Source organism: Staurois parvus, unplaced genomic scaffold, assembly GCF_062004578.1.
Source record: "Staurois parvus isolate SC_StPar_1 unplaced genomic scaffold, SC_StPar_1.0 ptg000080l, whole genome shotgun sequence".
NCBI classification, from domain to species: Eukaryota; Metazoa; Chordata; class Amphibia; order Anura; family Ranidae; genus Staurois; species Staurois parvus.
In genome coordinates, this window is record NW_028317876.1 from 191774 (window position 1) to 219589 (window position 27816).

Sequence of the window (27816 nt, forward strand, 5' to 3'; positions counted from 1 at the left end):
TTTTTTCTTCGTAATGCTGCACTTAACCGACCAAGCTGTCCAGCAAATGTGGGTGGAGACAAACCATTTACAGGAGTGCTTACAATGGTCAGCTTTTATTTACATAAAACCCAAAAGGAAAAAAAAAAAAAAAGTTTCTTTAACTGGTGAAGTTTAGCTTTAATTTGTTTGTCATATCTAAATCTAATAGTCTAACACTACCCTCTCCACAGGTTGACAGCGTTGCTCTAGTATAGAATATTTGTGGTCATGGACCTAGTTGAAGCATCTTTTCCATTAGGGAAAACTGTTCTCATACACTTCTTTGAAAAAGTGTTTTAAGGGTGTGGCAGCCTGAAATTACACACTTAGCCCTTTGTGATGAAACAGTCTCTGGTTTTAAGCAGAAAATTGTCAATACCTGGCAACACCCAAGTACAAGACAATATTTACATCTTTATGTTCATGATTTTCAAGTCATACAACAATTTCACAAGCACAGGAGATAACCAAAGAAAGCTACTATGATTAGGTCTCTTAGGCTGGCCTTGCACTTAAAAATTGCCTTTAATATCACTTTGAAAAAAATAATAATAATGTTATACTTACCTATTCTGTGCAGTGGTGTTGCGCACAGAGCAGCCCCAGATCCTCCTTCTCTTAGGTTCCCTGCCAGCGCTCCTTGCCCCTTCCTCCTGCTGCAGTTAGCCTGCTTGGATGCCCCCATAGCAAACTCTCAAGCTGTTGCTCTGCATGTCCAGTCATACACAGAGTGCGACTCAGCCCGGCCCCTGCTCTTCTCATTGGCTCACTGGCTGTCATTGAGAGTAGAGGAAGCCAATAGCTCCCGCTGCTGTCTCAGCCAATGGGGGCAGAGAATCCTGGGAGAGCTGCTGCTCTTGTGCACATTGCTAGATCGAGAAGGGGCTTAGGCAAGAATTTGGGGGGGCTGCTGCACACAGGTGTTTTTTTTACCTTCATGCATTAAGGTAAAAAACATTGTGTCTTTCTTTGGGTTCACACTGCCTGAAAAGAAAAATGTTCTATGTTGGGCAGGCTTTGGAGGACAATGCCTTGCATTTTTACACCACACAGCATTGTTCTCCCCCCTTTTTCCCCCTAACTTTACAGAGGCAGGGTGCGACAGAGCTGAAAAATGCAGACATTTAGCAGTTTCCTGCACCATTGTGCCCTGCATCTGACTGCTGTATGCAACTATGAATGGATCACACAGAAAACCATATATGTGTGCCTTTGTGGATAGCTGCATTTTTCTTCTGCACAAAAACACCCCTTAATGACCACACTAGCAAGCTGCAGTCACAGGCAATGTACACGGTTGAAGGGTGCCTGAAGAGCTGCTCAGTTGACTTGAATTGGTTGCATTCAGCAGATGCTGTGCCTGCTGAAAGGTAGTTTATTTTGCAGCATGTGCATGCCCCTGGCTGCTGCCTCTGTAGCTAAAAGGAGTAGTGGTTGGGTGGGCAGTAAAAGTGCAGCTCGGCCAACAGGGTTTTACTGCCCCCCAACAACTAGTGTGAACAAGCCCTAATTCGTTTTAAAGTCAAAAAGTTTTTACCTTAATGTATTAAGGTAAAAACCTTCCATTTCTGGTCCCCCGCCCACTGCTCACCCATCTACACATCAATCAAGTGCTGTGTCAGTCCCAAGTTTCTTGTCCTCTCCCCCAAGCTTGGCTGAGAGCGGTGGGAGCCATTGGCCACTGTTGCTGCAAGTCAAATCCAGTGGGGAGGGGTGGGCTCGAGCCACGCTGTATGTTCTTATGTATTTGATAGCCAGGTTTGGGATCGCGCCTGCACATGTGACCCCATTGGAAGCAGCTTCCTAAGATGGCACATGGACGAGAGGTGGAGTGGAGAGTGCTGGCAAGGGGGGGCAGAAGAGGTTTAGGGTAGCTCTTAGCAATACACCGCACAGAGCAGCTAAGTATAACATTTTTTTTTTATTTTAGTGAACAGAGTTTGAGTTTACAACCTCCTTAAGGATGATTTGTTTATTGACCAAATGGTCTATTTAATGCAAACATTCCTAATGAAAAGGAGCCTCAGACCTCACAGTAATCCAAACAAGTTCAGCCAAAATGATTTGAGGGTTTTTTTTTTTTTTTTTTTAACACATTTAAACTATGGTTTATCATAGAATGAGTTAAAGTCTCTCAACTACAATTATTTAGACTTGAATTGGGAAAGTTAAAATAAAAAAAACTTGAAAATATTTAATAATACTTCTCTTCCCCAACTATTATCATTAACTAACTCCACAGATCAAGCATCCATGAACTTGAATTTGTAATCCTAACTTGCAGCATATGAAGAATAAAGACTCATTAAGATGCATGTTGGCTTCTGTGAAATAAATATTGTATGTGTTCATCTACAGCAGACGAGGGTTGCATTAGTGGAGTTATATCATACTGCACTTCTGAATTGTTTTCTAACATTTCCCAGTCTAACATAGCCTGAGCCCCTTCTCTATGTGACAAATGTGCAGTACATGTCATGCTAAAACACGCACATGAGCCAAGTGTAGGAACTTGCTCTTCTACCAAACGATCATAGGAATGACAGTTCATGTCCCTCTGAGCTTTCCTACATTTCTGGAAAACCCACCTGTCTGTGCAGTTTTCAGTGACTGAGCTCTTACTCTTGACAGTGTAACTTTAGCTGGCTGAGTAGTACCAATGCCATTCTGTCTCATGCATTTTGCTGGAACTTCATCAGTCTTGATGCTGTTTGTGGCAGTTGTAGCTGTTGATAAAATAAGACAAATACATGAATAAACACGTGAACGTCAGATATGAAATAAGAGGAACAGGTTCTTAAAAAGCCCAAATTAAAAAGTAATGAATACCATGCCATTTATATGCTCTAGTCCTGTTACTATTATTATACAGGATTTTTATAGCACGGTTTTCTCAGCTTTTTATAATATACAGGAAGATATTACAGGTACAAAACATTCCAATACAAGAGAGTTAGGAGGGCCCTGCTCATGACAGCTTACAATCTAATAGGTATGGGCAAGTGGTACAAAGGTATTAACTGTGAGAGGGATTAGCTGATGTAGAAAGTAAAGTTCATCTTTTAGGTGGAGGCAGGATAGGCATCCCTGAATGGATGTTTTCAGGGATTGCCTAAAGGTGGACAGAGTAGGAAATAACCAGACAGACTGGGGTAGGGAGGATGGGAGATGCTCTGAACAACTCCTGGATGCAAGCATGGGAGGATAACACAAGGGAGTTAGAGAGCAGGAGGTCTTGGGAGGATCGGAGAGGATGGTTTGGATGATATATTGAGACAAGAATGAGGATGTAGCTTGGGACGTCGTCATAAAATACTTTATATGTTCGTATTTTGAATTTTATTTGTTGAGTAATTGGAAGGCAGTCTGGCAGCAGAATTCATAATAGATTGAAGGGGGGTAGCAATAGTTGCAGAAAGAGATCAGGGGCACTTTTCAGAAAGGTTACAGATGTGAAGTGTGCAAGATTTGGACAAAGACTGGATTTGGGGCTGAAAGGATAGGTCAAAGTCCAGGATACATACATATACACACACACATACAGTATATAAGCAAAAAGTATCACTAATACACAAACATCAATAATTGGCCTACAATATTATCTGATATATATTTTTGGCAGAATGATTTGCTAAAATGTGTTATAAGAAAATGGCAAAAACATAAAAGAACAATTTCAGACAACAGCATTCAACTACTAAAAAGTAAACAATGGAGCTGAGCTGTAAATCAGCAAGTGGGTGCTTCAGCATTCAATTAAGTATCCAGGTTACCAATAAAAGAAGTGGACTAGTACTGTGCAGCAATTCCTAGATTAAAAACTGCAGCTTTAATAAGACATGTGATGCTTAAAGTGGACCTCTACTCAAACCTAAATGTGTACTATGCAGAGAATTATTATAGCATTGTGTTTGTAAAATTATACTTTTGTCAGTAGCCCTGAGCAACTATCATGAGCAGGGGCAGAATGACAACTCATCCCCCCTAGGGGATCATGGGGCCCCTGTGCCCTTGCCCAAACTCAAAAAAGCCTATGAAAAAGGTACCAGGGGCATCTCATGGGTCCCCCTACTGACCCCGGGCCCTCGGGCAGTGCCCGAGTGTCCAAATGGTCAGTCCGCCCCTGATCATGAGACTCATATCTAATCGTTTCTTAAAAATCAGCAGTTGCATGCCAGAATGGTCCCAACTGTTAACTTCAATGAGGAATCTGTAAAGAAAATGCCAATTCTCAAAGGTTCATTTAGCTACTTTTTTGGTAAAGCACCAAATTTTATGAATACGTGACATGCTTTTTCATAAATCTATGGTGTATTACAGAAGAACAGGATACACAACATGATCCAAATAACGGACAGAACTGTTAAAATATAATGAGCCTTGAAAAGCATCATCTGAAGGTGTAAAATGCCTCAAGCAGAGTTTTAATTAATGTAATGTAAATTTACTGTGCTTTTTCCTTCCATGGAACAGACACTAGTCAACACATCAGATGACTGTAAAATGATGTGTCTTCATGCATGTCTGGCCCTTTTTATCAAACAAGCACAAAGCAACCATAAGGAATCAACGTATAATATGATCTACATAAGAACTTAATTAAAAAAAAATAAAAAATCTACTTGAATATGAGGGGCACCTACAACTAACTGCTCTTTTAAAGATTTACCCAAAAAGATAGCAAATATAGTTGCAAAGATAAGCATGCAGGTTTTTGAGCCGCTGAAGCAAATAATTTAAGGTACCCCATCCAGGGCATATTTAAAAAGCAGTGCAACTTGACATGTATTAAACATTGACTGCAGGCAAATCTGACTGCAGTATATGTTTTAAATGAGTAACTGGTTCACCGCCAGTGAATGTTTGGTAAAAGTGACATTCATTGCTTTAAAAATATGCCCCATTCGCACAAGACATACGTGCATAGAATGCTTGTGTTTAGAAGCATGTGGAGTAGAAATAATTCATCTTGTAAAAGGAAGAAAGAGCTTAAATAATTGAACGCTGCAGACAAAGGCAATTGGGTGATGCATGCAATAAAGTCCTGGAGGGATTCACTGAATAACTAATGTAGTAGTACTAAATGGCATTTATCTATTACACTGCTATAAAGCTATGGTATTGTTATGGTTAGAAGGCTACCCAATAAAAACTGAAGAAAAAAAGAAAAAAAAAACCCAAATACATGACATCTTGCCAAGTTAGGACTTTGCTATATTAAAGAATAAAATCTGGAATGACCTACTTCTTTTCCCAGCAACCGAAGCCAACAAAGGAATTATGCAAAAGCTGCAGGACGCCACAAGCAGCAAGGTCAGCAAGGTAACATCACAGGCTTTCCCTGAATCTGCAACCAATCTTAGAGTGAAATTGAAAGGAGGGTGTATGGGCCATGCACTTGCTGTGCAACTGCGGTGCCCGCCTGGTACTGTCATTTAAGACAAAGGCTCACGACGAGATAAGAGATGAAAGGGTATCAGCCATGTTCACCCCTTTGTGTTTCTCGTGCCGCTCTCGATGAATTAGACTGGAAACTAATCAGAGGCTTTGAGGCGGTGGGCAGGACACATTAATCCAGTCTGAAAGTCTAACCAGGCATCGGGTAGGCTGTGTAATCTTGGCCACATGGTGAATATGAAGCTTTGTTTCAAAGGGCACTTTATTCATAATAAAGTAGCTGTTTGTATGGCATTTCAATGGAAAACTGAAACAATAAGCACATTTAGAAGCTGCTCAAGGCTTCTTTTGCTAGTGGAGATTCAGCATACGCAGACATGGGAGTGAAGCATCCAGCACTATTGTCAGCTCTGCAGAGGATTGGAGAGAGCAGCACTCATTCCTCATCTCAAATCCAATTAAAAAAAAATAACAGCTGAAACCAGCAAAAATAAGAAGGGAAGAAAAAGGCAATACTAAATCAGTTTCTAGTGCTTGAGGTAATAAAAGCAACATTCAATGTTTAAGACTGTCCTAACAAGACCAGATCTTTTACTGTGGTGACAAATACTTGCCAGTGGCCCTGATCCGTGTCTATTAGGTACTGACTATGGACAGCAAATTTTTTTTTTTTCTTTTAACAGTTGTGTTTATTGAAATCGTCACTCCAAAGCCAAAGATCATACAGAGTCAACTGGTCATCTTGAGTGAACGGGAGGGGGAAGAAGAAGAGCAAAGAGGAAAAGTAAATCATAAACAAACAATAACCAAGCAAACAGTATAAACTGGACATACCCACAAGAGAATAATCCAAGTATTACACTGTAAAGCCCTGAGAGCCTCCACCCACCCAGCCCATATTTTATCAAAATTAGCTGGACAATGACGGCTCATATAAGTAAGTTTGTACAACGGATTGCCGATTTTCCTCCCGAGACTGTCGGCGGAGACAACCGTTTCCATTTTAACAAAATTTCTCTTCTAGCATAGTAAAAAGCATAGAAGACAAACAGTCTATTATGCTTAAATATCTCCAAAAGGTCCAAGGGTCCAATATCAGCAAATCCATGGGAATAGACAGTTTACTAATAGTATTAACAGTATCTAGCACCCCGACCCAGAAGGGTAAAAGCTTTGAACATTACCAAAACATATTGAGAAATGTGCCCACCTTTATATCACAGTGAGGGTATGTGGTCGATCTATCAGGATAGATCACAGCCAAGCGCCACGGGGTGTAATATACTCTATGATAAAATTTAAGCTGTATAAAGCAGTCCCTGGCTGAGATCATGGTAGGGAGGCACTGTAGAAGACAATCCTCCTAATCGCCCTCCGATAGTGAAGGGATGTCTGTGTGCCATTTATCCAAAAGCACCTGTATTCTAGGGGTAGAGAGGTATTAACAGGGAATGGAGAGCGGATAACCGCTTAGGAAAATCCTCCATTAACAAGTTTTCTAATGGATCCGTCTGAATGAACGGAGAATGAAATTGAGCGACCACCGGATGACGCAATTGTAAAAACCACAAAAACATTCGGTTAGGCAGACCATGATTGAGTTTGAGTTCATCAAACAGAAGGAGGACACCAGTAGGCATAATATGGTACAACGTTTTAATGCCATATCAAGCCCACGCCACTGGATCCGGTATCGTATGCAAATTGGGGAGGGCAGGGTTGCCCCAAAGTGGCGTGTGAGGGGAGTTTGTGATATTTACACATAATTGAACTCTAGCCTGACTCCACATCCCCAAGGTCATCAGCAGAGGAAGAGTGATGGCCGAGTTAGACTTTGGACCTCTATGAATTAATTATGAAGGGAAGACCAAGCAGTACATTTTAGTCTGCAACTGTTGCACAAGGGGATGAAGAATGTCCGCTAGATACTTCAAGTCACGTTGCACCGTTTCACCTAAGTACCAAAAGCGAGAGACCGATCTAACAGGGTCGAAGGAAAGATCAGGAAAGGGCCCCTGACGCAAGAGGAAACAGTATGGACTTCTCCCAATTAATGCAAATACCAGAGTACCTGACAAAGCGATCGATAAGACTCAGCGCCTCTCTAAGAAATGAATTACAGTCCCTCAAATATAAGAGTGTCATCCACATACAGGGAAACCCTATCCTCCCAATCGCCCACCGGTTGGCCATGTAAAGAATCGGAAGAGCGGATCAAGCAGGCCAAGGGCTCAATCACCAGGGTAAACAATCCCGGCAAAAGCGGACAGCCCTGCAGAGTGCCCCTATGGAGAGCAAAAGGGGGGGAAAGGATATGGTTACCACGTACTCTCGCAAGTGGCACACTGCAAAGGCACCTAATCCATGAAATTAAATGAGGGCCAAATCCAAATCGACGCAGTGTTTCCCATAGATACTCCCACTAAACCGAATTGAAGGCCTTCTCGGCATCCAGGGACAGCACCACCCAAGGGACAACCCTATTGCGAGCCGCAGAAATATGGATGAGAAGTCTCCATATGTTAATATCCGTACCCTTCCCCGGCATAAAACCCGTCTGATCATGATGCACCACCGCAGAGATAACCAAACCCAGTCTCCCTGCCAGCACCTTAGCGAGTAACTTTGCATCAGTATTTAGGTGGGAGATTGGCCGGTATGAGGAGCATTGAGTTGGGTCCTTCCCGAGCTTCAAAATCACCATTATCACCGTTTGAAGCATGTCAGAGGGCAAAGTTCCAGTCTCAAGGAGTGTGTTAAAAAGTGTTTGAAAACAGGGAGCCATTTGCTCAATGTATGTTTTATAGAATTCAATTGCAAAGCCATCCAGGCCCAGCGTTTTCTACGACTGAAGAGCGCTAATCCCCTGCTGGATCTCCTCCAAGGAAATTGGTACCTCCAAGCGCTCCCTCTGGACAACAGTGAGAGACGGCAGGTCAACCTGATCCAGATATTGGGACAAATCCTGTGGCATAAAAAGCAGCTCTGAAGGATTACAGACAGGAATAAAACAGTCAGCAAACCGCTGGTTAATGGAAAGTGGATCAAGAATCCTGGAACAGTCTTTGGCTTGTATAAGGGCAATATTGGACAGGGCAGATTGTTCCCTAGCCAACCAAGCCAGAAGGCAGCCTGCTTTGTCATCTTGTTCAATATGTTGTTTTTGATGCAGCATAGCCTTTCGGGAGGCCTCAGTGCGAAGCAACAAGGCATCCCTAGTAGCCAGCTGTAAGTCGTGATGACTAACAGGACCTGGATAGAGCACATAATTAGATTCAGCTTCCTGTACCCTCTGGTCCACCAAGTCCAGTTCTTCCTGCCGTCTAACCTGTAGCCCCCCTATCAGGGTTTGATATTGACCCCTAAGAGTAGCCTTACAAGCCTCCCAGGTAGTAGTAGGCGCAGCAGTATTCTCATTAGAGACCCAATAAAGCGCCAATGCCTTCCCTATAGAGGGTTCTACATCAGGATCAGTGATCCAATACAGAGATAACCTCTAGACTTTTTCCCCCGGGGCATCAGAAATGTAAGAAGAAGTGGAACATGATCAGAAAACCCTAGTGGCAGGATAGAAATCTCCCGAACCCTCGCTAAAAGTGCAGGTGTAACATAAAAAAGGTCAATTCTAGACAAAGTTCTATGCGATGCCGAATTACAAGTGTATGCCCTGGTCCCAGGATTTTTACAGCGCCATACATCCGTAAACTGGTAAAGCTCCGTTCATTTGGCCAACTCCAACAACCCTCTGGTGTCCAAATATAATTTATCAACACTAAGGTCCAGAATAAGATTAAAATCACCAGCAAGAAGAATATGGCATGTGGGATACGAGGCCAGGAGCGGGGTCAAGGCAGCAAGCAAATGTGCGAAGCCCAACTATTACCATTTCAAAGCAGTTAACTGTCACATAGATTATAACATACTTACACTTGGGATCCAGCCTGAGATGAAGGAGAGTGAATGGCAACTTCTTGTGTATAAGAGGGGCCTTGTGTATAACCCCTCGAGCATAAGAAGAGTACATAGCATTATAATAATGACCAACCCAAGCTCTCCTGAGACCCAGTATCCTATGGTCCATCAAATGTGTTTCTTGCAAAATACAAATATGTGGGGCATAGGATTTGAGAAATTGGAAGACCAAGGAGAGCTTAATGGGGGAGTTGGGGCACCGCACATTCCAGGAGATACATTTCAAATCAGGAGGCGCCATAAGAGAAATATTGGAGAACCAATTTGTAACCACTCAGGCTGAACCCCGGGAAGGAAACAGAGAACCGCAACCAATACATCAGAAAGATCAGTATATTAGCTGAATACCCTGCACAGACTGAAGAACATAAAATAATCAAATGCACCTTGCAACAGAGAAGAAAAACAAAAAAACACCAAAAACACAACCCCCCCCCCCTCCCCCAAACCAGGAGTCATACTTCCCTGAACAAAAATAGGCAATAGGCCATGGGGATGTCCACGGAGCGAGTACATAGAGCAGGTCAGAAGAGCTCCCACATCATTTTTGCTCACACAATGCAGGTTTGCTGCAGGATGAATGCAAGCTAATGTGGCCAATTTGTTCGCTTTCTATAAAGGTTTCTAAATGTGGAGAATATAGTTTCATATAGCTACATCAACAATTGAGTACTGTCCGTGATACTTTTTTATTTGCATTAACATACAATTTTGAGGACAAGCTTTCGGGGTATGTCCCTTTCTTCAAGGTCTAAGCCAGCGGTTCTCAACCTGGGGGTCGCGACCCCTTTGGGGGTCGAACGACCATTTCACAGGGGTCGCCTAAGACCATCGGAAAACACATATTTCCGATGGTCTTAGGAACCGAGACACCGCTCCTCTGACTCAGGCGATGTGTGGGCGGGATGATACGCTGCCCTGTCACCTGGCCACACCTCCGGGATCACTCAACAGCTCCGCCTCCTCGCCGTTGATTGGCCACCGGAACTGTAGCTCAGGAGAGGCACACAGGCGGCCAATCACCGGCGAGGAGGTGGAGCTTGGAGAGGAGGAGCCGAGCGGCAGCGCGCGTAGATCAAAGAAGATCGAGGGAGCTGCCGGAGTAAGTGAAGAGAAGAGCGGCCAGAGAAGGAAGACAGCTGACAGGTAAGTGAGAGAGCAAGCCCAGGCTGGAGCAGGGGTCAGCAAGGTAAGTATCATTGGTGTCAGTGGGAGGAATAGTGCCCCATCATTTGTGTCACTAATACCAACGATGGGGCACTATTTCTCCCACTGACACCAACGATGGGGCACTATTCCTCCCCCCACTGACACCAACGATGGGGCACTATTCCTCCCCCCACTGACACCAACGATGGGGCACTATTCCTCCCCCCACTGACACCAACGATAGGGCACTATTCCTCCCCCCACCGACACCAAAGATGGGGCACTATTCCTCCCCCCACCGACACCAAAGATGGGGCACTATTCCCCCCCCCACTGACACCAAGAATGGGGCACTATTCCTCCCCCCACCGACACCAACGATGGGACACTATTTCCCCCCCCCACCGACACCAACGATGGGACACTATTTCCCCCCCCCACCGACACCAATGATGGGGCACTATTTCCCCCTCCACCACACTGACATCAATGATGGGGCACTATTCCTCCCACTGACACCAATGATGGGGCACTATTCCTCCCACTGGCACCAATGATGGGGCACTATTCCCCCCACTGACACCAATGATGGGGCACTATTCCCCCCACTGACACCAATGATGGGGCACTATTCCCCCCACTGACACCAATGATGGGGCACTATTCCCCCCACTGACACCAATGATGGGGCACTATTCCCCCCACTGACACCAATGATGGGGCACTATTCCCCCCACTGACACCAATGATGGGGCACTATTCCCCCCACTGACACCAATGTTGGGGCACTATTCCCCCCACTGACACCAATGATGGGGCACTATTCCTCCCACTGACACCAATGATGGGGCACTATTCCCCCCACTGACACCAATGATGGGGCACTATTCCCCCCACTGACACCAATGATGGGGCACTATTCCCCCCACTGACACCAATGATGGGGCACTATTCCCCCCCACTGACACCAACGATGGGGCACTATTCCTCCCAATGACACCAACGATGGGGCACTATTCCCCCCACTGACACCAACGATGGGGCACTATTCCTCCCACTGACACCAACGATGGGGCACTATTCCTCCCACTGACACCAACGATGGGGCACTATTCCTCCCACTGACACCAACGATGGGGCACTATTCCTCCCACTGACATCAGTGATGGGGCACTACTCCTTCCACTGACACCAATGATGTCGCACTAGTCCTCCCACTGCAAAATTACAGTTATGAAGTAGCAACGAAAATAATTTTATGGTTGGGGGTCACCACAACATGAGGAACTGTATTAAGGGGTCGCGGCATTAGAAAGGTTGAGAACCACTGGTCTAAGCAGTACTATTACAAATCACAAAGTTTAAGCAGAATGTTAAAAGGGATTAAGAAAAAAAAAAAAAAAGGGCTACAGATAAGATACATCAAAAGCTAGGGGGGGGAGGGGGGGAAATACTACACTCACACAGAGGAGGTCAAGCTTTAGCTAATAGATAGTCATAAAGCTGTCGGATAATGGTTGAGGAATCCCATGTCCAAATTAAGGCGTTATCTTTTGTGTCAAATAGAATTATCATTCTTAGTTCAAATGTTTTTCTTTCCTGGATGGATTTGAATTTTCCTTTCAGAACTAAAATATTGAGGTCTTCCATATTGTGGCCTGGTTGTGTGAAATGGTGTCCTACAGGTGTGCAGAGGTCATCTTCTTTATGTTCCTTGATGGAATGTCTGTGCAAATTCATCCTTGTTTGCAACTTCTGTCCTGTTTCGCCAACATAAGATCCTTTGCTGCATTTTCTGCACTGGATAAGGTACACAACATTACTGGAGGTGCAGCTGTATGATCCGGAAATATTGAAGATTCCTTTTGAGTGTCTGACACTTTTTGATGGATTGATTTGGTTGCACAGCTTGCAGCGTTTCTTATTGCAGGGTTTGGTTCCATTATTTGTGACATCATAATCAGAAGGAAGTTTTCTACTGATTAGTTTATTTCTGAGGTTGGGGGGTTGTCTGAAAGCCAGTATTGGGGGTTGCTGGAATATTTCTTTCAGAGTTCCATCCTCTGTTATGATGGGTTGTAAATCTTATTTTTCTTATTCCTTCTAGTGCTCGGTTGTATGTGGTTACTAGAGGTACACGGTTGTTTGTTTTTTTCTCCTTGTACTGAAGTAGATTTTCCCTTCGGGTTCTCAAGGCTGTGGTTATGCTGGTGTTGATAGTTTTGTCCTTGTAACCTTTCTTATGGAAGGAGTCTGCTAGTGTCCCGAGATGTTTATCTCTGTCTCTTGGGTCAGAACATATTCGGTGGTATCTAATGGCCTGACTGTGTATGATGGCACGTTTCGTGTGTTGGGGGTGGAAGCTAGAACTGTGGAGGTAGTTGCATCTGTCAGTGGGTTTCCTGTATATTGAGGTGTGAAGCGTATCATCCCTGATGTATACTATGGTGTCTAGGAAGTTGACGTGTGTTTCAGTATTCCATTGTTAGTTTGATTGATGGATGAAAAGTGTTCATCAATGAGTAAAATTGTTTTAGATTTTCTTCACCTTCTGTCCATATGATGAAAATATCATCAATATAGCGAAAGTATCTGTATGATTTTTGTTCCATGCTGTTCAGGAATTGTTCCTCCATGTCCGCCATAAATAAATTTGCATATTGGGGTGCCATTTTACTTCCCATCGCAGTGCCCATACATTGAAGATAGATGTCTTTATTGAAAGCAAAGTAGTTGTGTGTAAGTATGAATTCAATGAGCTGTGTAACATCCTCAGCGGTTTATTTGTGGTTTGGTGAAGATGATAAGGATCTCTGACATGCAGCCAACCCAACCTTGTGAGGGAAATTACTATACAGGGATACTACATCCATAGTCACTAGAAGTGTATTAGATGGTAATTGCTGTATGTTGTTGATCTTGTTCAGAAAGTCAGTTGTGTCTTGCAGGAAACTAGCAGTATTCATGACTAACAGTTTTAAAAAATTTTCTACAAAGCCTGAGATTTGTTCGGTGAGTGTATTCATACCTGTTATGATGGATCTGCCTGGATTTCCTGGCTTGTGGATTTTGGGCAGCATGTAGAAGTCCCCGATTTCTGGATGATCTGGAATCGCATTTATAAGTTCTGAATGTAGGTGGGCTGGAAGTGTTTTAATGAGACCTTTTAATTGCTTTGTAAAGTCCTGGGTCGGATCATAATCCAGTTTTTTATAGTAAATGGCATTTTCCAGCTGCCTCTGGCCTTCTTGTATGTATTTGTTTGTATCCATCACAACTGCTCCCCCTTTGTCCGCTGGTTTGATGGTGATGGCCTGATTGTTGCGCAAATCGTGTAAAGCCCTTCGCTCTTGTGGTGAAAGATTGTACAGAATTTTCTTTTGCTGGGTGGATATCAGGGATGTAGCTCGCAATCTGAAGCTATCAATATAGGTGTCCAGTTTGGGGTTGCGTCCTTGTGGAGGTGTGAAGCAGCTGTTTTTTTCTTTGTGTAGCACTCCATTGTCCTAGGATTCCTTTCATTATTGTGGAAATATTCTTTGAGCCTTAGTCTCCTGAAGAAATCCTCCATATCTGACAATACTTGTAAATGATCCAATTTGGTGGTTGGGCAGAATGTAAGGCCTTTGGAAAGGATGGTTAATTCTGGTTCGGAAAGTTTATGCTTTGACAAGTTGATGATTCCAAGTTCCTCTGTTATATCTACATTTTCAGTCAAGTCAGCATTTACACAAGGGATCCCTTGGGATTCTCGATTAGATTCCAGGTCACTGATCGTAGGAGGTATAGATGTTGGGTTGCTTTTATGTTTAGGTTGTATCCAAAAGGTCTGCTCTTGGTGCAGCTTCTGAAGATTTTTTTGTTTCCCATTCATGGCAAGTTTTTGTGTTTGTCTTTGTAAAGTTTCCAATTCATTCTTGATTTGGTTAATGTTGGTAGGGTCCAATGATGTTAGGGTTTCAAACTTCCTTCTGATTATGATGTCACAAATAATGGAACCAAACCCTGCAATAAGAAATGCTGCAAGCTGTGCAACCAAATCAATCCATCAAAAAGTGTCAGACACTCAAAAGGAATCTTCATTATTTCCGGATCATACAGCTGCACCTCCAGTAATGTTGTGTACCTTATCCAGTGCAGAAAATGCATGTTATGTTGGCGAAACAGGACAGAAGTTGCAAACAAGGATGAATTTGCACAGACATTCCATCAAGGAACATAAAGAAGATGACCTCTGCACACCTGTAGGACACCATTTCTCACAACCAGGCCACAATATGGAAGACCTCAATATTTTAGTTCTGAAAGGAAAATTCAAATCCATCCAGGAAAGAAAAACATTTGAACTAAGAATGATAATTCTATTTGACACAAAAGAGAACGGCCTTAATTTGGACATGGGATTCCTCAACCATTATCCAACAGTTTTATGACCATCAGCTCAAGCTTGACCCCCTCTGTGTGAGTGTAGTATTTCCCCTCCCCCCTAGCTTTTGATGTATCTTATCTGTAGCCCTTTTTTTTTTTCTCAATCCCTTTTAACATTCTGCTTAAACTTTGTGATTTGTAATAGTACTGCTTAGACCTTGAAGAAGGGGACATACCCCGAAAGCTTGTCCTCAAAATTGTATGTTAGTGCAAATAAAAAAAGTATCACGGACAGTACTCAATTGTTTCTGTCGCAAATGCACTAATACGGCTACAATCACCTCAAGCAATATAGCTACATCAGAAGACAAGGAGATCTAAAACACCCGTGGAGTTATGCATACTGAAAGCTGTATTTTCAAAAAAATGTCATGGGTTGGTTGGTTCACCCAGACAAACATTTCAGTTATGGAGGGATGCTGTTAGGATAAAACATTCACCAGCTCTTTTCTTAGGTACCCCAGCTGTGGGTACCAGAGTCTGACACCTGTTGTATTGTATGAGGCAGTGAGTGGAGCTGTGAACTCGGATGTGAAGATTTCATCACTACAATGACAACTAACAAGGTGAAAATCTTCAGGCCCCTAGGTGAAACAGTAACAACCAAAATCATTAAATACATGTTGGAGTTTTACAATTTCATCTCCATTTCAGATGTCATGCTCCTATTATGCTCCCAGCAAAAAAGCTTGTATAGTGAAACATTTCTCATTGAACAATACATGCTACAGAATTAATAATCATTCCCTGTATTTGAGATTCATGTTTGGCCAACTTTCACATTCCATGTTTGTATTTGCAAAGAGCAGGCTATCATCATGTTAGTCTTGGCTGAGAACTGTATGAGATTTGTGTACAGAAATTATGCACAAGGGGCACTCGCTGGACAGGTCATGTTTTTCATTTTGATGGTTGTATTTATGGGGCCTAGCTATTGAAACACACATTTGTACTGTCTTAGGCCTCTTGCACATGGGTGGTTCAGACCATCAGGCTCCATGCACACTGGGCGTTTTAAGAACGCTGGTAATGTCAGCTGTGTACTTTTTCAGCGTGTTTTTGTATTAGCATTTAGTGGTGTTTTGTGTTTTTTAGGGGAGTTTTTTTTTTACCCCCCCAAATTTTTTTTTTTGTCAAAAAAAGTCCAAAAACGCTGGTTTGCTGAGATTTACCGCGTTTTGCAGCGTTAGAACGTTTTTACAGCTAAAAAACTCCTCTAGAAACCCACTAGTCCTGGGTTTTTTTGCCAGCCAAAAAACGTTGATTACAGTCTATGGCCACCCAGAGGCATTATATGGGACACATAGGATAACATACTGGGGGTTTATTGGCTGAAGAAAAAAACAAAAATGTCAAAAGCCAAAAGAAGCAGCTGTAAAAATGTCCAGTGTGCATGAGGACTCAGAATAAAAGTCTGTAGTCTTTGGGCACCTGGGAAAGAAAAGGTGCAGCATTCAACCACATTGCCAGCAGCTTGTCAAAATCTATGACAACCTGAAACATGCAATAGCTGGATGCTGTACCAAGTGGTACGTACATTTCAGGGCTGTATTCTTACATAGGCATGTCTGAATATATACAACCCCAAACAATTTTGCAAACGTGAATGGATATGGGTGGATATAGGCGGATGCCCTTCGATTACCATTTGGCCACCCAAAAGGCATTATATGGGTCCATTTTTCCTCCATCACAAGATGGAAGAAAACACCTAATGGCCATGGATGTCATAAGTGATATCAGTTGATGTTCTGATCCAACTCAGCAGTCTATGAGATGGAACAGAGAACAAGTGTGTGAAAGGAGCCCTAAAAGTGCATATTTAATTACACGTTACTACCCTAAAATCATAAAGAAAATTAAACCGATTTACAATATAACCTTATATTTAACAAGTGTACTATCTGGTACAGAGCTATATCAAGCAAGGAATATCAACATCTCTTTGTATTTGTAGAATTCTAAAACGTGTTCTTAATCATTTGGCATGGGATGGAAGCCACCTACTACAGCTGTTCTTCTGTTTATCAGCACTTACCTTCTTAGTCCACTGAAGGCATGTGCTGCATAGTAATCCACATCTAGCATTGAATAAGCCAGATATGGGGGAAACAATTTTCTTTATTACAAAGCTGCACCTATCTTATCAATTGGATTTGATTTTTAGACAACTGAACCTCACAAACATAGCCATAATAGATGTGTTTAGAAACATTTTTATGATCTATTCAGCTCCTAAATTGTGTAAAACAAGTTACGTCCCATCTTCTGTAGAAGGTCTCCTTTCAGTGTAATTTCTTTAAAGTGTTACTAAACCCACAACAGTAAAATCAATCAGTCTGTATATGCATTAAAGCATGCTTGTTATACTCACAGCGGAATCTAAGGGGTTAATCCTCTGCACTGTGTAAAGGATTTTTGATCCTGTCTTCTCTGATCCTGCCCTTCTTCCAGAGTCCAAAATCCATCTGCTGATACTACAGAGCCTTGGGGACAAGCTGCACATTCCCAGTTTGGTGCATATTGCTAGAGTTTTTTTTTTTCTTCGGAGAGTGCATGTGATCAGCACAGGGCCAATCAACGCTGTCCAGACAGAGGGTAAGGGGTCCTGCAGCCTCATAGGACCAATCAGGGGAGAATGAAAACTCCTACAAGCTTTAACAAGTGCTAGGCTGGACACAGAGAAGTCACAAGACTGCTCTAACTGCTGATGAGAAAAGGTATTTAGCAGTTTATATTTACTAAAATAATAGCATTTCCAGGTTCTGTGTACAGTGGGAAACCAGATATAGTGAATGCAGGATCCTGGATTTAGTAACACTCTAACCGCACATTTTTTTTTTATAACTAGCTAAATAATAAAAACTCCATGAGGCCCAAAGTAGAGCAGATGGATGCCTGGAGCCAATTTGTATTTTTAATGTTGTACATACCTGATTGCATGCAGGTCTTCAAAATGACAAACAAACAACAGAGATACAGGGCAAGATAAGCAAGCATTTACAGTGGTTGGAAACCTCTGACATTAAATATGAACAAAGCATATCTCTCTATAAGGTATGTTTGTCTCAATCCAGAGCACTAAGTGTCATTTCTGTCCATTGCCTTCCTTTGCTATAAGCACGAGTCAGCAGATGCATTTTTCTGAGACCAAGAGAAAAATGGTGACATGGGAGTTCCTGTGTGAAGGGCAGTGTGCCCCTTCCCTCCAATCAGCTCTCAGACCTCTCCTCACCGATGAAACATTAGCTTCTCACCCCCAATTTTTTTATTTTATTTTTATTAGATCTGAGAGATCCTAGCTAAATTCTGCACTTTGATTGGATATAAAGGAAAAACAATTATAGATAAACAGGTACAACTTATGTAAGGTTATTAGTTTCATCTTCTTATGACCAGAGGCCAGTCACTTCACATGGTATGTAATGGTTTACAACCACTTTAAAGTATTTTACATCCTAGTAACACTTCATTGCCTGCAAATATTTACGTACAAAAAGAACCTGCACATGTTATAAAGTGCTCAGCACAAGTACAGCATTCATAGAGCCTCAAAGAGTGACTATAGGATGTAAGGAGTTATTCTGTGCTTGAACAGAAAAGACAGCCACCATGTTAAACATTTATTGGTGCTCAGACACAGACAAGTGAAATTATTTGTTCTGCGGGTTAACAGAAACAGAAATAACAGCCACCCCTACTGTACATTACTCGGTGCTCAGACACAGACAAGTGTAGAGAAGTGCTCAGCCAAAATCCGTGCCCAGTACAACCACAGTACTTACATCTTGTGCTGACAGAGCTGTGATCACTCTGTACACTGCACAATGAAGACACGCTAGGTGTTCTCTGGATGGTAGGTCCTTTGCATGGGATTCTTGTTCTAGGTAGTGATCTTGTCCCAATCAGTGCTGAAGCTTTAAGAGTGCTAGATTTCCCTTTGGGAGAGATTAAACCTCCCCCTAACAAAGATAAAGACCAGAAGAAGTCCATCAGAGATACACAGCAAGAAACAATTCTAACACAGGGACCACACCATTTATATATACAGTGCTGCACATATAGGCCGCACCAGAACAAAGGAACACATAATAATAGTACATATTTATCTTCTTTTTAGAAGTACATCATAGCCACATCGCAGCAAGAAATTGTGAACACAGTACATTGTGGATATACTCATGGCCACAAATAAACGCTGCAACAAGAAAAGTCTACAAATATTTTCAGTGCCTTTGTTCCTAAAGTGTATGTAAAAAAACAAATGGGAGCAAATAAATGCATGCCAAACATAGTTTTAGACCTGTTCTGTTCAACAAGTGCAAAAAAGAAAAATAAATGTTGAGCCAGAAGTCTTGTGAGCTGAAAATTTCCTGTGCTCTCTGCCTTTGGACTGGTATCAGTTAGCATTGTTCCCAATCTCCATGGACTACAACACACCTACCCCTGTTAAGGAGAAGAGAGGGAGGTGTTATGCAGTGACATGTAGTCCTAACACTTCCTGTTCTAGGGTGACAACGCTGCTCAGCACGGTGGTCACCCTAGGACAGGAAGTGTATTGCTGGCAGGCTTACCATGTAAGGCTACATGTACCCTGGGACTGCCACAGATGTTAACTACTGGAAAAACGTGGAAAAAAAAACGTGTGTAAATACTATACCTCGTTTACCAGTGTTTAACGCTTGGACGTATATTCATTTCATTGGTGTACTTGACACTAAAATGAATAAAAGCCCTACCGCTAAATGTTGCTAGCGCTTTGGCTGTGTCTGGCATTTTTTGGCCAAAACGTTATTCTTCTGAACGAGATTCTGCGTTTAGTAAAAGGGACTTAACTGCCTCTAAACTCTGCTGCTCCTAAACATTGGTAAAAGCCTATGTGTACATGTACAAAAAGGCTTTGAGTTGAGCTCAGGGGGCTTTGGCAAAAAAAAAAAGTGAAAATGAGGTCTAAAAAGGTAAAAAAGGGAAAAAAACCCCCACAAATGCAGTCACCATAGCGAAGGACCACTAAGGTGTAACACACATTTTTTTCTGGTGGTGCAGGTGCATGGACAAATGTACTGCCATATAATGATTTAGATACATTTAAAGACTAAGCTTGGTATAAAAAAAATAAAGAACAAAACAAAAAACAAACAAACAAGGGACATTACTAGGCATACATGTGATGTGTCCCTTGTGCTGCTGTCTCCTGGTTTAGGTGAACTCATCCTCCTTCGATGACACCCTCCGCCATATTGTAATCCTCTGGTGTGGCGGGGGTTAATAGAACTGAATGAGCTGTGACAGGTACTCATCCAGAGAGTCTGATTATGCCTGCTTCCCTTTCTGGGCAGCTCCTTTATTTATTTGAGTCAGTTGCCTATCACAGCATCATTAGTTCTATTAACCCCTGCCATACTGGAAGAGAATGGCAACAGCGGCGGCGGCATTGGAGGAGGAGGAAGACAGCAGTACAAGGGACACATCACACTGAAGGCAAGTCATGTCCCTCAAGCTTTTTTTATTTTTTACACTAAATTTAGGCTTTAACCTGTATAAATTATACATTATGTTTCCGGTTATAATGGGCTGTATGATGGAAGTCTCTGGGGAGAACAAAACATTTTCACTGGTTAAAGAGACAAAACATGACAGTACTTTAAAATGGAGTAAGTTGTGCTTTAAAAACAACTATTGCAGTAGTTCTGTAAATAAAATCAGAAGAAATCTGGGATGCTGGCAATGTACAGAGGACCTGTCAGAGTAATCTGGGATTAGTGGTTCTTCCACAGCTTTTATACAGTAATATGCAGCTACCGTGTATAGTAAATAAACATGCCACTAAATAAGAGGTGCATAACAAATCACAGACAAAAAATAAACAATTGTTATAATGGCCTGATTACCATGAATGACACAATTAGAAGCACTGCCCCCAACCAACACTCCTTTATTCTAAGGTAGTTAAATTAGAAAAAAAGGGAGGGAATGCCCCAGGCTATGTTTTCAATCATGCAAGTGCAATAAAGGAGAATAAAAAGCTGAAATTATTAGTTACCTAGCCCAAAATTTTATTAATGTATATTAAACAGCTCAGTTCTGACAATCTTACATTTCACTGTGCCGGCCTGCGCAAAGAAAGGCAAATGGAGGCACAGCAAGATTCGTCATAATGGCCTGTGCGATCCTGGGGAGGCATCTCTGAGCCATACCCTTGCAACAAAACCAAGACATTGCCAACTACTAAGAGGAAGAGATTTGGCAACATTTAAGTCCTCATACACACTGGACATTTTTACAGCTGCCGTTTTTGGCTTTTGACATTTTTTTCTACAGCTAGTAAACCCCCCAGCATGTTTTCGTATGTGTCCATGCACACTGACTGTAATCAACATTTTTTTGGCAGGGATGTTTTTTGGCTGCAAAAAAAAAAAACCAAAAAAAAAAAAAAAAACCCTGGACTAGTGTGTTTCTAGAGGAGTTTTTTTTAGCTATAAAACCGCTCTAACGCTGAAAAATGTTGTAAATTGCAGAAAACCACAATTTTGGACATTTAACTAAAAAAAAAAAAAATTTTTTTTGGTCAAAAAAGCCTCTAAAAATGAAACAAAAAACGCAGCAAAACGCCGATATAAAAATGCAAAAAAACTCCTGTTTTTAACGTGATTTTACACAGCGAACGTTACCAAGATTATTAAAACGCCCAGTGTGCATGGAGCCTTAACATGCACTGCAGAACATGGCCTTCTTAGGACTGTTCTGTTCACCAGCTAACCAATACTAGTCTCAGGACATATATCCCAACTCTGCATTACAGCTGAACTCTATAGGAAACAGATCCCAAAGTTTATTTCTGCAAGGAAAGGTCTCCTGAATTAGGCACAACTTTTCCAGACACCATGATAAGCTAAAACAAAAAGTAAAATGATTCTTGTCTAAATTCTATTTTAATAGGGTTGCGTTGATACCATCGGCGAGTACTTGTGCTCAAGTACTCGCCGATACCAATTACAGATACCTTTGCAGTGCCATTTTAGCCCGTACAATATGAATAGGCTCATATCACACTGCAAAGAATTGCATGTGATTTGAACAGGAATGTGGTGCGATTCCTGTCTGAATCACATGTGGTTGCAGTGCGATTTGCAGTGTGATCTGAGCCATACAACATGAATGGCACAAATCAAACCGAACCTGTAGGGAAACCGCATGTGATTCAGACAGGAATCGAACGGCATTCCTGTTCAAAACCTATGCGATTGTTTGCAGTGTGATTTGAGCCAATTCATTTGGTATGAGCTCAAATTGCACAGCAAAGGTATCGGTTTCAGGTGTCGGAGCATTTGCACGAGTACTTGTGCAAACTGCTTAGTATTGGCACCTCTGCCAGTATCCGTGCAATCCTATGTTTTAGTGCTCGTTCACACCATGTCCATCGAGTACCTTTTTTGCACACCACCTCACATGTATAGTTTGAAGGAGGCTCAGAGAAAACAATGGTTCTCTCTATGCATTGTTCACCCCATACACATGCATTGGCATGCAGAAATATACAACTCACTAGACATAATGAGAACAAGCCCTAATTCACATTTCATAAACTCAAATCTACCCACAAAACATTTAAAAAACAAACAAATGCAGGGTTAGATAGGATAAAATCTGTCAATCCTTATTTCTTGGATTGCAATCACTATTATTTCATAGGTAAATGTTAAAGCTTCAGCTTACATAGTTTTTGGTCATGCCCAAAACTGAAACACATTTTAGGATTATTGTCCAGCCAGTCTTCCAGACATCTAGATATGGATCATCTAGATATGGAGAATATAACCAAATTATTTTAGATTCCTTATTTACATTTTGGATAAAAGAAAGGAAGGACTTCAACTTTTTTGGATTTTATTTCTGGTTGTGTCGCACTAAAAAGATAGAATGAGAAATGGGGACATCGCTCCAAAGGGAACAGAATTTCCATTTTAAAAGCGTTGTTAAAGTAACAGGCGTCCCCAGGGAAAAAAAACCCACAATCTTCCAGTTACAGTAAAGAGGACCACGCACAAGTACATTTTCAAAGGAACCTTCATACGAACACTCATACAAAAATTCATTGCAAAGCAAACAAAATTTTAGGGTGAATGCAATTTCCTGAATGAAAACCACATACACCGTTAGAAATTCTTTTGCTCGAGAAACATTTTCCACCCACCTTTGAATTTTGTCACAGTGGTAAAACAATCATGTCTATTTGACCCACTAATGATAAAAAACAAATGCTCTTTAAATGAAAAATTTGAAACATATGTATGGCCAGCTTAAGGGGGTTCTATTGCCTGAAGGTTTTGCTATGCATGAAGGTAAAAACTCTTCTGTGTGCAGCCCCTCCCCTCGAGTCCCCACTTATACTTACCCGAGTCTGATCTCAATACGAAGAGTAGGAGAGCAACTGTTCTCCAGTCTCTCTACCTCCTCATTGGCTCATAAACAGCAGTAGGAGCCACTGACTCACACTGCTGTCAATCACAGTCAGTGAGGAGGGAACAGGGCTCAGGAGTAAGCATTCATGAGAGCACTCAGCAGTGAGGAGTCAGGAGCACCAGTGGGGTACCCGAGAAGAGGAGGATCAAGGATGTTCTGTGCAAAACCATTGCACAGAGCAGGTAAGTATAATATGTTATTTTAAAAAAAAATAATTTAGTATCATTTTAAAAGGTAAAAGGACAATTGGCTCCCCTGACATGTTTAAATTTGCAACACAGGTGTGAGCCCCAGAGCTTCTTCTCTGACGGCGAGCTTCGTGCTGTCATGTCATTGACTTGCTGGACCCGCTTTAGATGACATATGCAGGATTTGTTAGTTGGGAAGGCCTCAGAAAGAACACTTCCTCTGAGTCACTAGCTATGTTTCAGGGCTCTGCCTCTTCCTCAAGCCTAACAGGTGGATGTGCTAACCAGATTTAAATCAAGCAGCCAAAAAATTAACCGACCCAGGATATGCATGCATCCAGTGAAATGAGAACTGCAGAATCAGTTTATCACTTGAATAAGTAATTTACTAAATATTCATTTAATAAATTATTCATTAAATACTAGTATCGTTATCTGCATTATAAAGAGAACAAATATATGGTACTGCACTGTAGGTGTTTATTGAAATGCAAAGGTAATTGCCCCCCAATGAATATCCACAGTGTGATGTAGCACACCTGTATTAAACTGCTCCACAATCTGCAGATACATACTGTCCTGTGTGTTACACTTAAAAAAAAAAATGGGATAGGACACAAGTGGTGCAGTGTACTCCAGTGTAAAAGAGCATTTTGAAGTAGTCTGCATTTTGCTCAGTACAGGTTTCCTTTAAGGCCATGCCCTAACAAGCCACATCCACTTTTTAGTTGAAAAACATATGCAATGAATCTCTTTTCAAGCAAAGATGACAACAGTACATATTACTGCTGCTTGAGACAGCATGTCTACTAAACGTAATACAACAGTTTAATGATTTTAAATAATCGGATTTAGTGGTATTAGTCTATTCTGGAATCCTTCCATTACAATAAATTACAACAGAAAGGTACAGTAACCTTCAATTTATCACATGACAATGACAGGTCAGAGCATTATTTGACTATCAGAAATTAGAGCAGCCATGAGGTTTATATCACCTAGAATTACTAGTAAAAATGCATATATTTGGGTAAAGGTTCATATCAACGTCAGTTTACCATTGGATATTGTGGAACTAAAATTCGGGTGCATGTCACAAGCCAGAAAATAAATCACTATTTTTACTTGCACCAGCATAATCAAACCAAGAGAAGAGGCCGTGGAAGAACTTCGGTAACACATTACACGACTTTAGGGAGAGGTTCAGAAATAGAGAATGATTATAGATCTCCATATCAGCTGAAGTACACTTTCCTGTGCTCATATTCTATTGGATTTATGGATGCAGCCAACACATAGGACAGTTCAATCCTACCATTTTAACAAAATAAAAAACTAAACACTACAAAAATGCAAGTCATGACTGAATAAATAAGGCATACATAAAAATGTAGAAATTACATTTGGAAATGCAGAACTCACCATCATAGTTCTGGAATTTGACAGACGATGGGAGATGTAGATTGAACTGCAAAGGCCATAACACAGAAGGTCGTTTACATTCCGGCTTCTTGTAGCCCAGCATTGCCATAATGAAGTGAAACTATGCAGCTTAAACCCTACACAGAACAGCTTAGAAGTAATCACAAGTTACTCTGCTCCCTAGCTGGCATGGGAAAAGTCCAGAATAATTTATAATCCAAGCTCCGATTCTCCTCTGCACACTGCCTGGTCTTCATATCTCACTATTAAAGGTTCTCCTTTAAGCAGTTCAGCCTTCATAATGTTATTTATCAATGTTCCTCCTCTGCCAGTATTTTACTCTGCTCAGCTCCTCTCCCCATTTAAAGTGCTTTTATCTCACAAACCACATTATCATTGCTGGTATTAATGTAGCCTTAGTTCAGTCCCTGAGCAGCTCTTCCTTCATGTTTATGCACTTATCGAACCCATCCTCTGCTCCTCACCAAGACAACACATGTAGCAGCATCAGCAGCAGTTCTCTCCTGGGACGGGCTTGTGTGGCAGCAACAGCCACAAGAGAGGAGAGAAAATATTCACCATGACGCCAAACTTTTGAGGCACATTTTTCTCCACATACCATAGCAGTTCCCAGTGACAAATTGGACTTCATAGGTATAGCCCAGTCTTAAGCAAAAACATGGCAAATTGTTTGGCAAAAAATGTTTATTTGCAGAGACTGTTAAACCAATCCAACTTTTTTGCAGATGTGGAATGTGCTAAAATGTTTGTATCTTTCAGGAATGGTAGAATTAAAAAGTCTGAAAAATAAAAATGGAATGCTAGTGGACTATACTGTGTTTTGTAGAAAAATATACACCCGAGTTGCAACGGGGTGTGACAACAGATAGTATAAAGCAGCTTATGACAGATTCAGGGCTCTATGAGCCAGCCAGCAAATCCAAGAGGAGAAAGTCCCTTCCAGGTTGTTACTGCCAGCTGCCACCATTCATAATTTCATTGAGATTCCAGTGAGGAGAAATGGCAACGCAAGTTACTACGTGGCTGTCTTGGGATGCCTTTCTTAATTTTGGCTTGGCTAGGGACCCAGGCCAAAATACTAGATACGCACGTTATTGTATGCATTAAAGACAGTCCTCCAAAAAGTAGATGATAAAGTCAAGGTTCCACCAAATGTACATACATGTACCATGCTCTGAGCATTTCCAGCAAAAGCTTGGCGTTGACGGATCGATACTGCTTAGCTCAAATACCAGAAGGACATGGTTTTATTAATTTGCTGAAATAGGAAGATAAGGACATTATATGGGCAACAATTACATTTTTCCAGACTGGTTTAAAAAAAAAATGCCACCTGGGTAATGTTCACATTTAGATACAGTGGTGAAAAAAATTATTTGATCCACTGCAGATTCTGTATGTTTGCCCACTTGAATGAAATGAAAGGTCAATTTTTATCACAAGTGTGATAGACAGAACATCAACCAAAAATTCAGAAAAAAAAAAACACATGATACAAATGTTATAAATTGAGTTGCAGTTCAGTGAGTAAAAAAAGTATTTGATCCCCAAGCAAAACATGACTCAGTACTTGGTGGAGAAACCCTTGTTGGCAAGCACAGAGGTAAGAGGTTTCTTATAGTTGGTTACCAGGTTTGCACACATCTCAGGAGGGATTTTGGTAAACTCTCTCTAAATCCTTAAGGTTTCTTGGCTGTTGCTTGGCAACTCGAAGTTTCAATAAATTTTCTATAGGATTAAGGTCTGGAGACTGACTAGTGCACACTGAGACCTTAATGTGTTTCTTCTTGAGAGTCCTTTGTTGCCTTGGCGGTATCTTTTGGGTCACTGTCATGATGGAAGACCCATCCACAACCCATCTCGAGTATTCTGGCTGAGGGAAGAAGGTTCTCACCCAAGATTTTACAATACATGGCCCTGTCCATTGGCCCCTCAATGCGGCAAAGTCGGCCTGTACCTTTAGAAGAAACCGCCTCAAAGCAAGTTTCCACCTCCGTGCTTGACTGCAGGGATGGTATTCTTGCGGTCAAAGTCAGCATTCTCCTTCCCCCAAACATGGCAAATCGAGTTAATGCCAAAGAGCTCAATTTTAGTCTCATCTGACCACAACATTTTCTCCCAATCCTTCTCTAAATCATTTAGATCAGGGCTAGACAAATTTGCTTTGAATCTAGGAGCAGCTGAAAAAAGTTAGGAGCCAGGTGGAGGGGCAGAGTGACAGGAGGGGGTGCAGCAGAACAGAGAGATAGGAGGGGGGCAGCATCATAGGAGGGGGGTGTCACAGGAAGGGGGCAGCATAACCGGAGGAGGAGGGAGCAGTGTCACAGGCGGGACAGGCAGGGGGCAGAAGGACTGGTAGGAGGCAGCGTCACTGGAGGAGGCAGCAGGACAGTTCTCACCTGTCCAGCAGTGGCTCTTCCAGATGTCCACCTGGTTATTGTGGTCGGTTGGGAGGGTCTGCACCGTGCTGGAGGTGGGGCTGTCTGCTGTTGCACAAGTGGCGGGACTTGGTGGCCCTAGTGACTCTGGTCCTCTTGTAGAGAGCACCAACAAAGATGAAGGAGGCATTGATGGGCTCTGTTGTGTGGTTGGGGAGGTCGGTGTGGGAGGCCGGGTCCTCCGCTCCATTGGCTCTGGGGGGTGGGGGCTTGTGTTCTCCAGGGATCTGTGCAGCTCTGTGTTTCGCTTGTGCATGGGAAGGGATGGGGAGACTCCGAAGGTCCTGGAATGTTGGATTCCACTCTGTGGGGTGGGG

At 42.1% G+C, this 27816-nt stretch overlaps 1 protein-coding gene across 2 annotated transcripts in view; it reads right to left on the reverse strand.

Annotated features, from left to right (window-relative positions):
- The window catches only part of MTUS1 (microtubule associated scaffold protein 1), a 289384-nt gene that overhangs the window by 145720 nt on the left and 115848 nt on the right, over positions 1–27816 (reverse strand). The window contains exons 1-2 of one of the 2 annotated variants that reach the window (XM_089669557.1): positions 5267–5471; positions 2610–2747 (exon numbers count right to left, since the gene is read on the reverse strand). In XM_089669557.1, coding sequence (XP_089525683.1) covers positions 2610–2747; positions 5267–5456 — 328 coding nt within the window. In that variant the 5' untranslated portion in view covers positions 5457–5471. Of the gene's footprint in view, positions 1–2609; positions 2748–5266; positions 5472–27816 lie in introns of those variants that run through there. The other variant, XM_089669556.1, reaches the window with a different exon arrangement.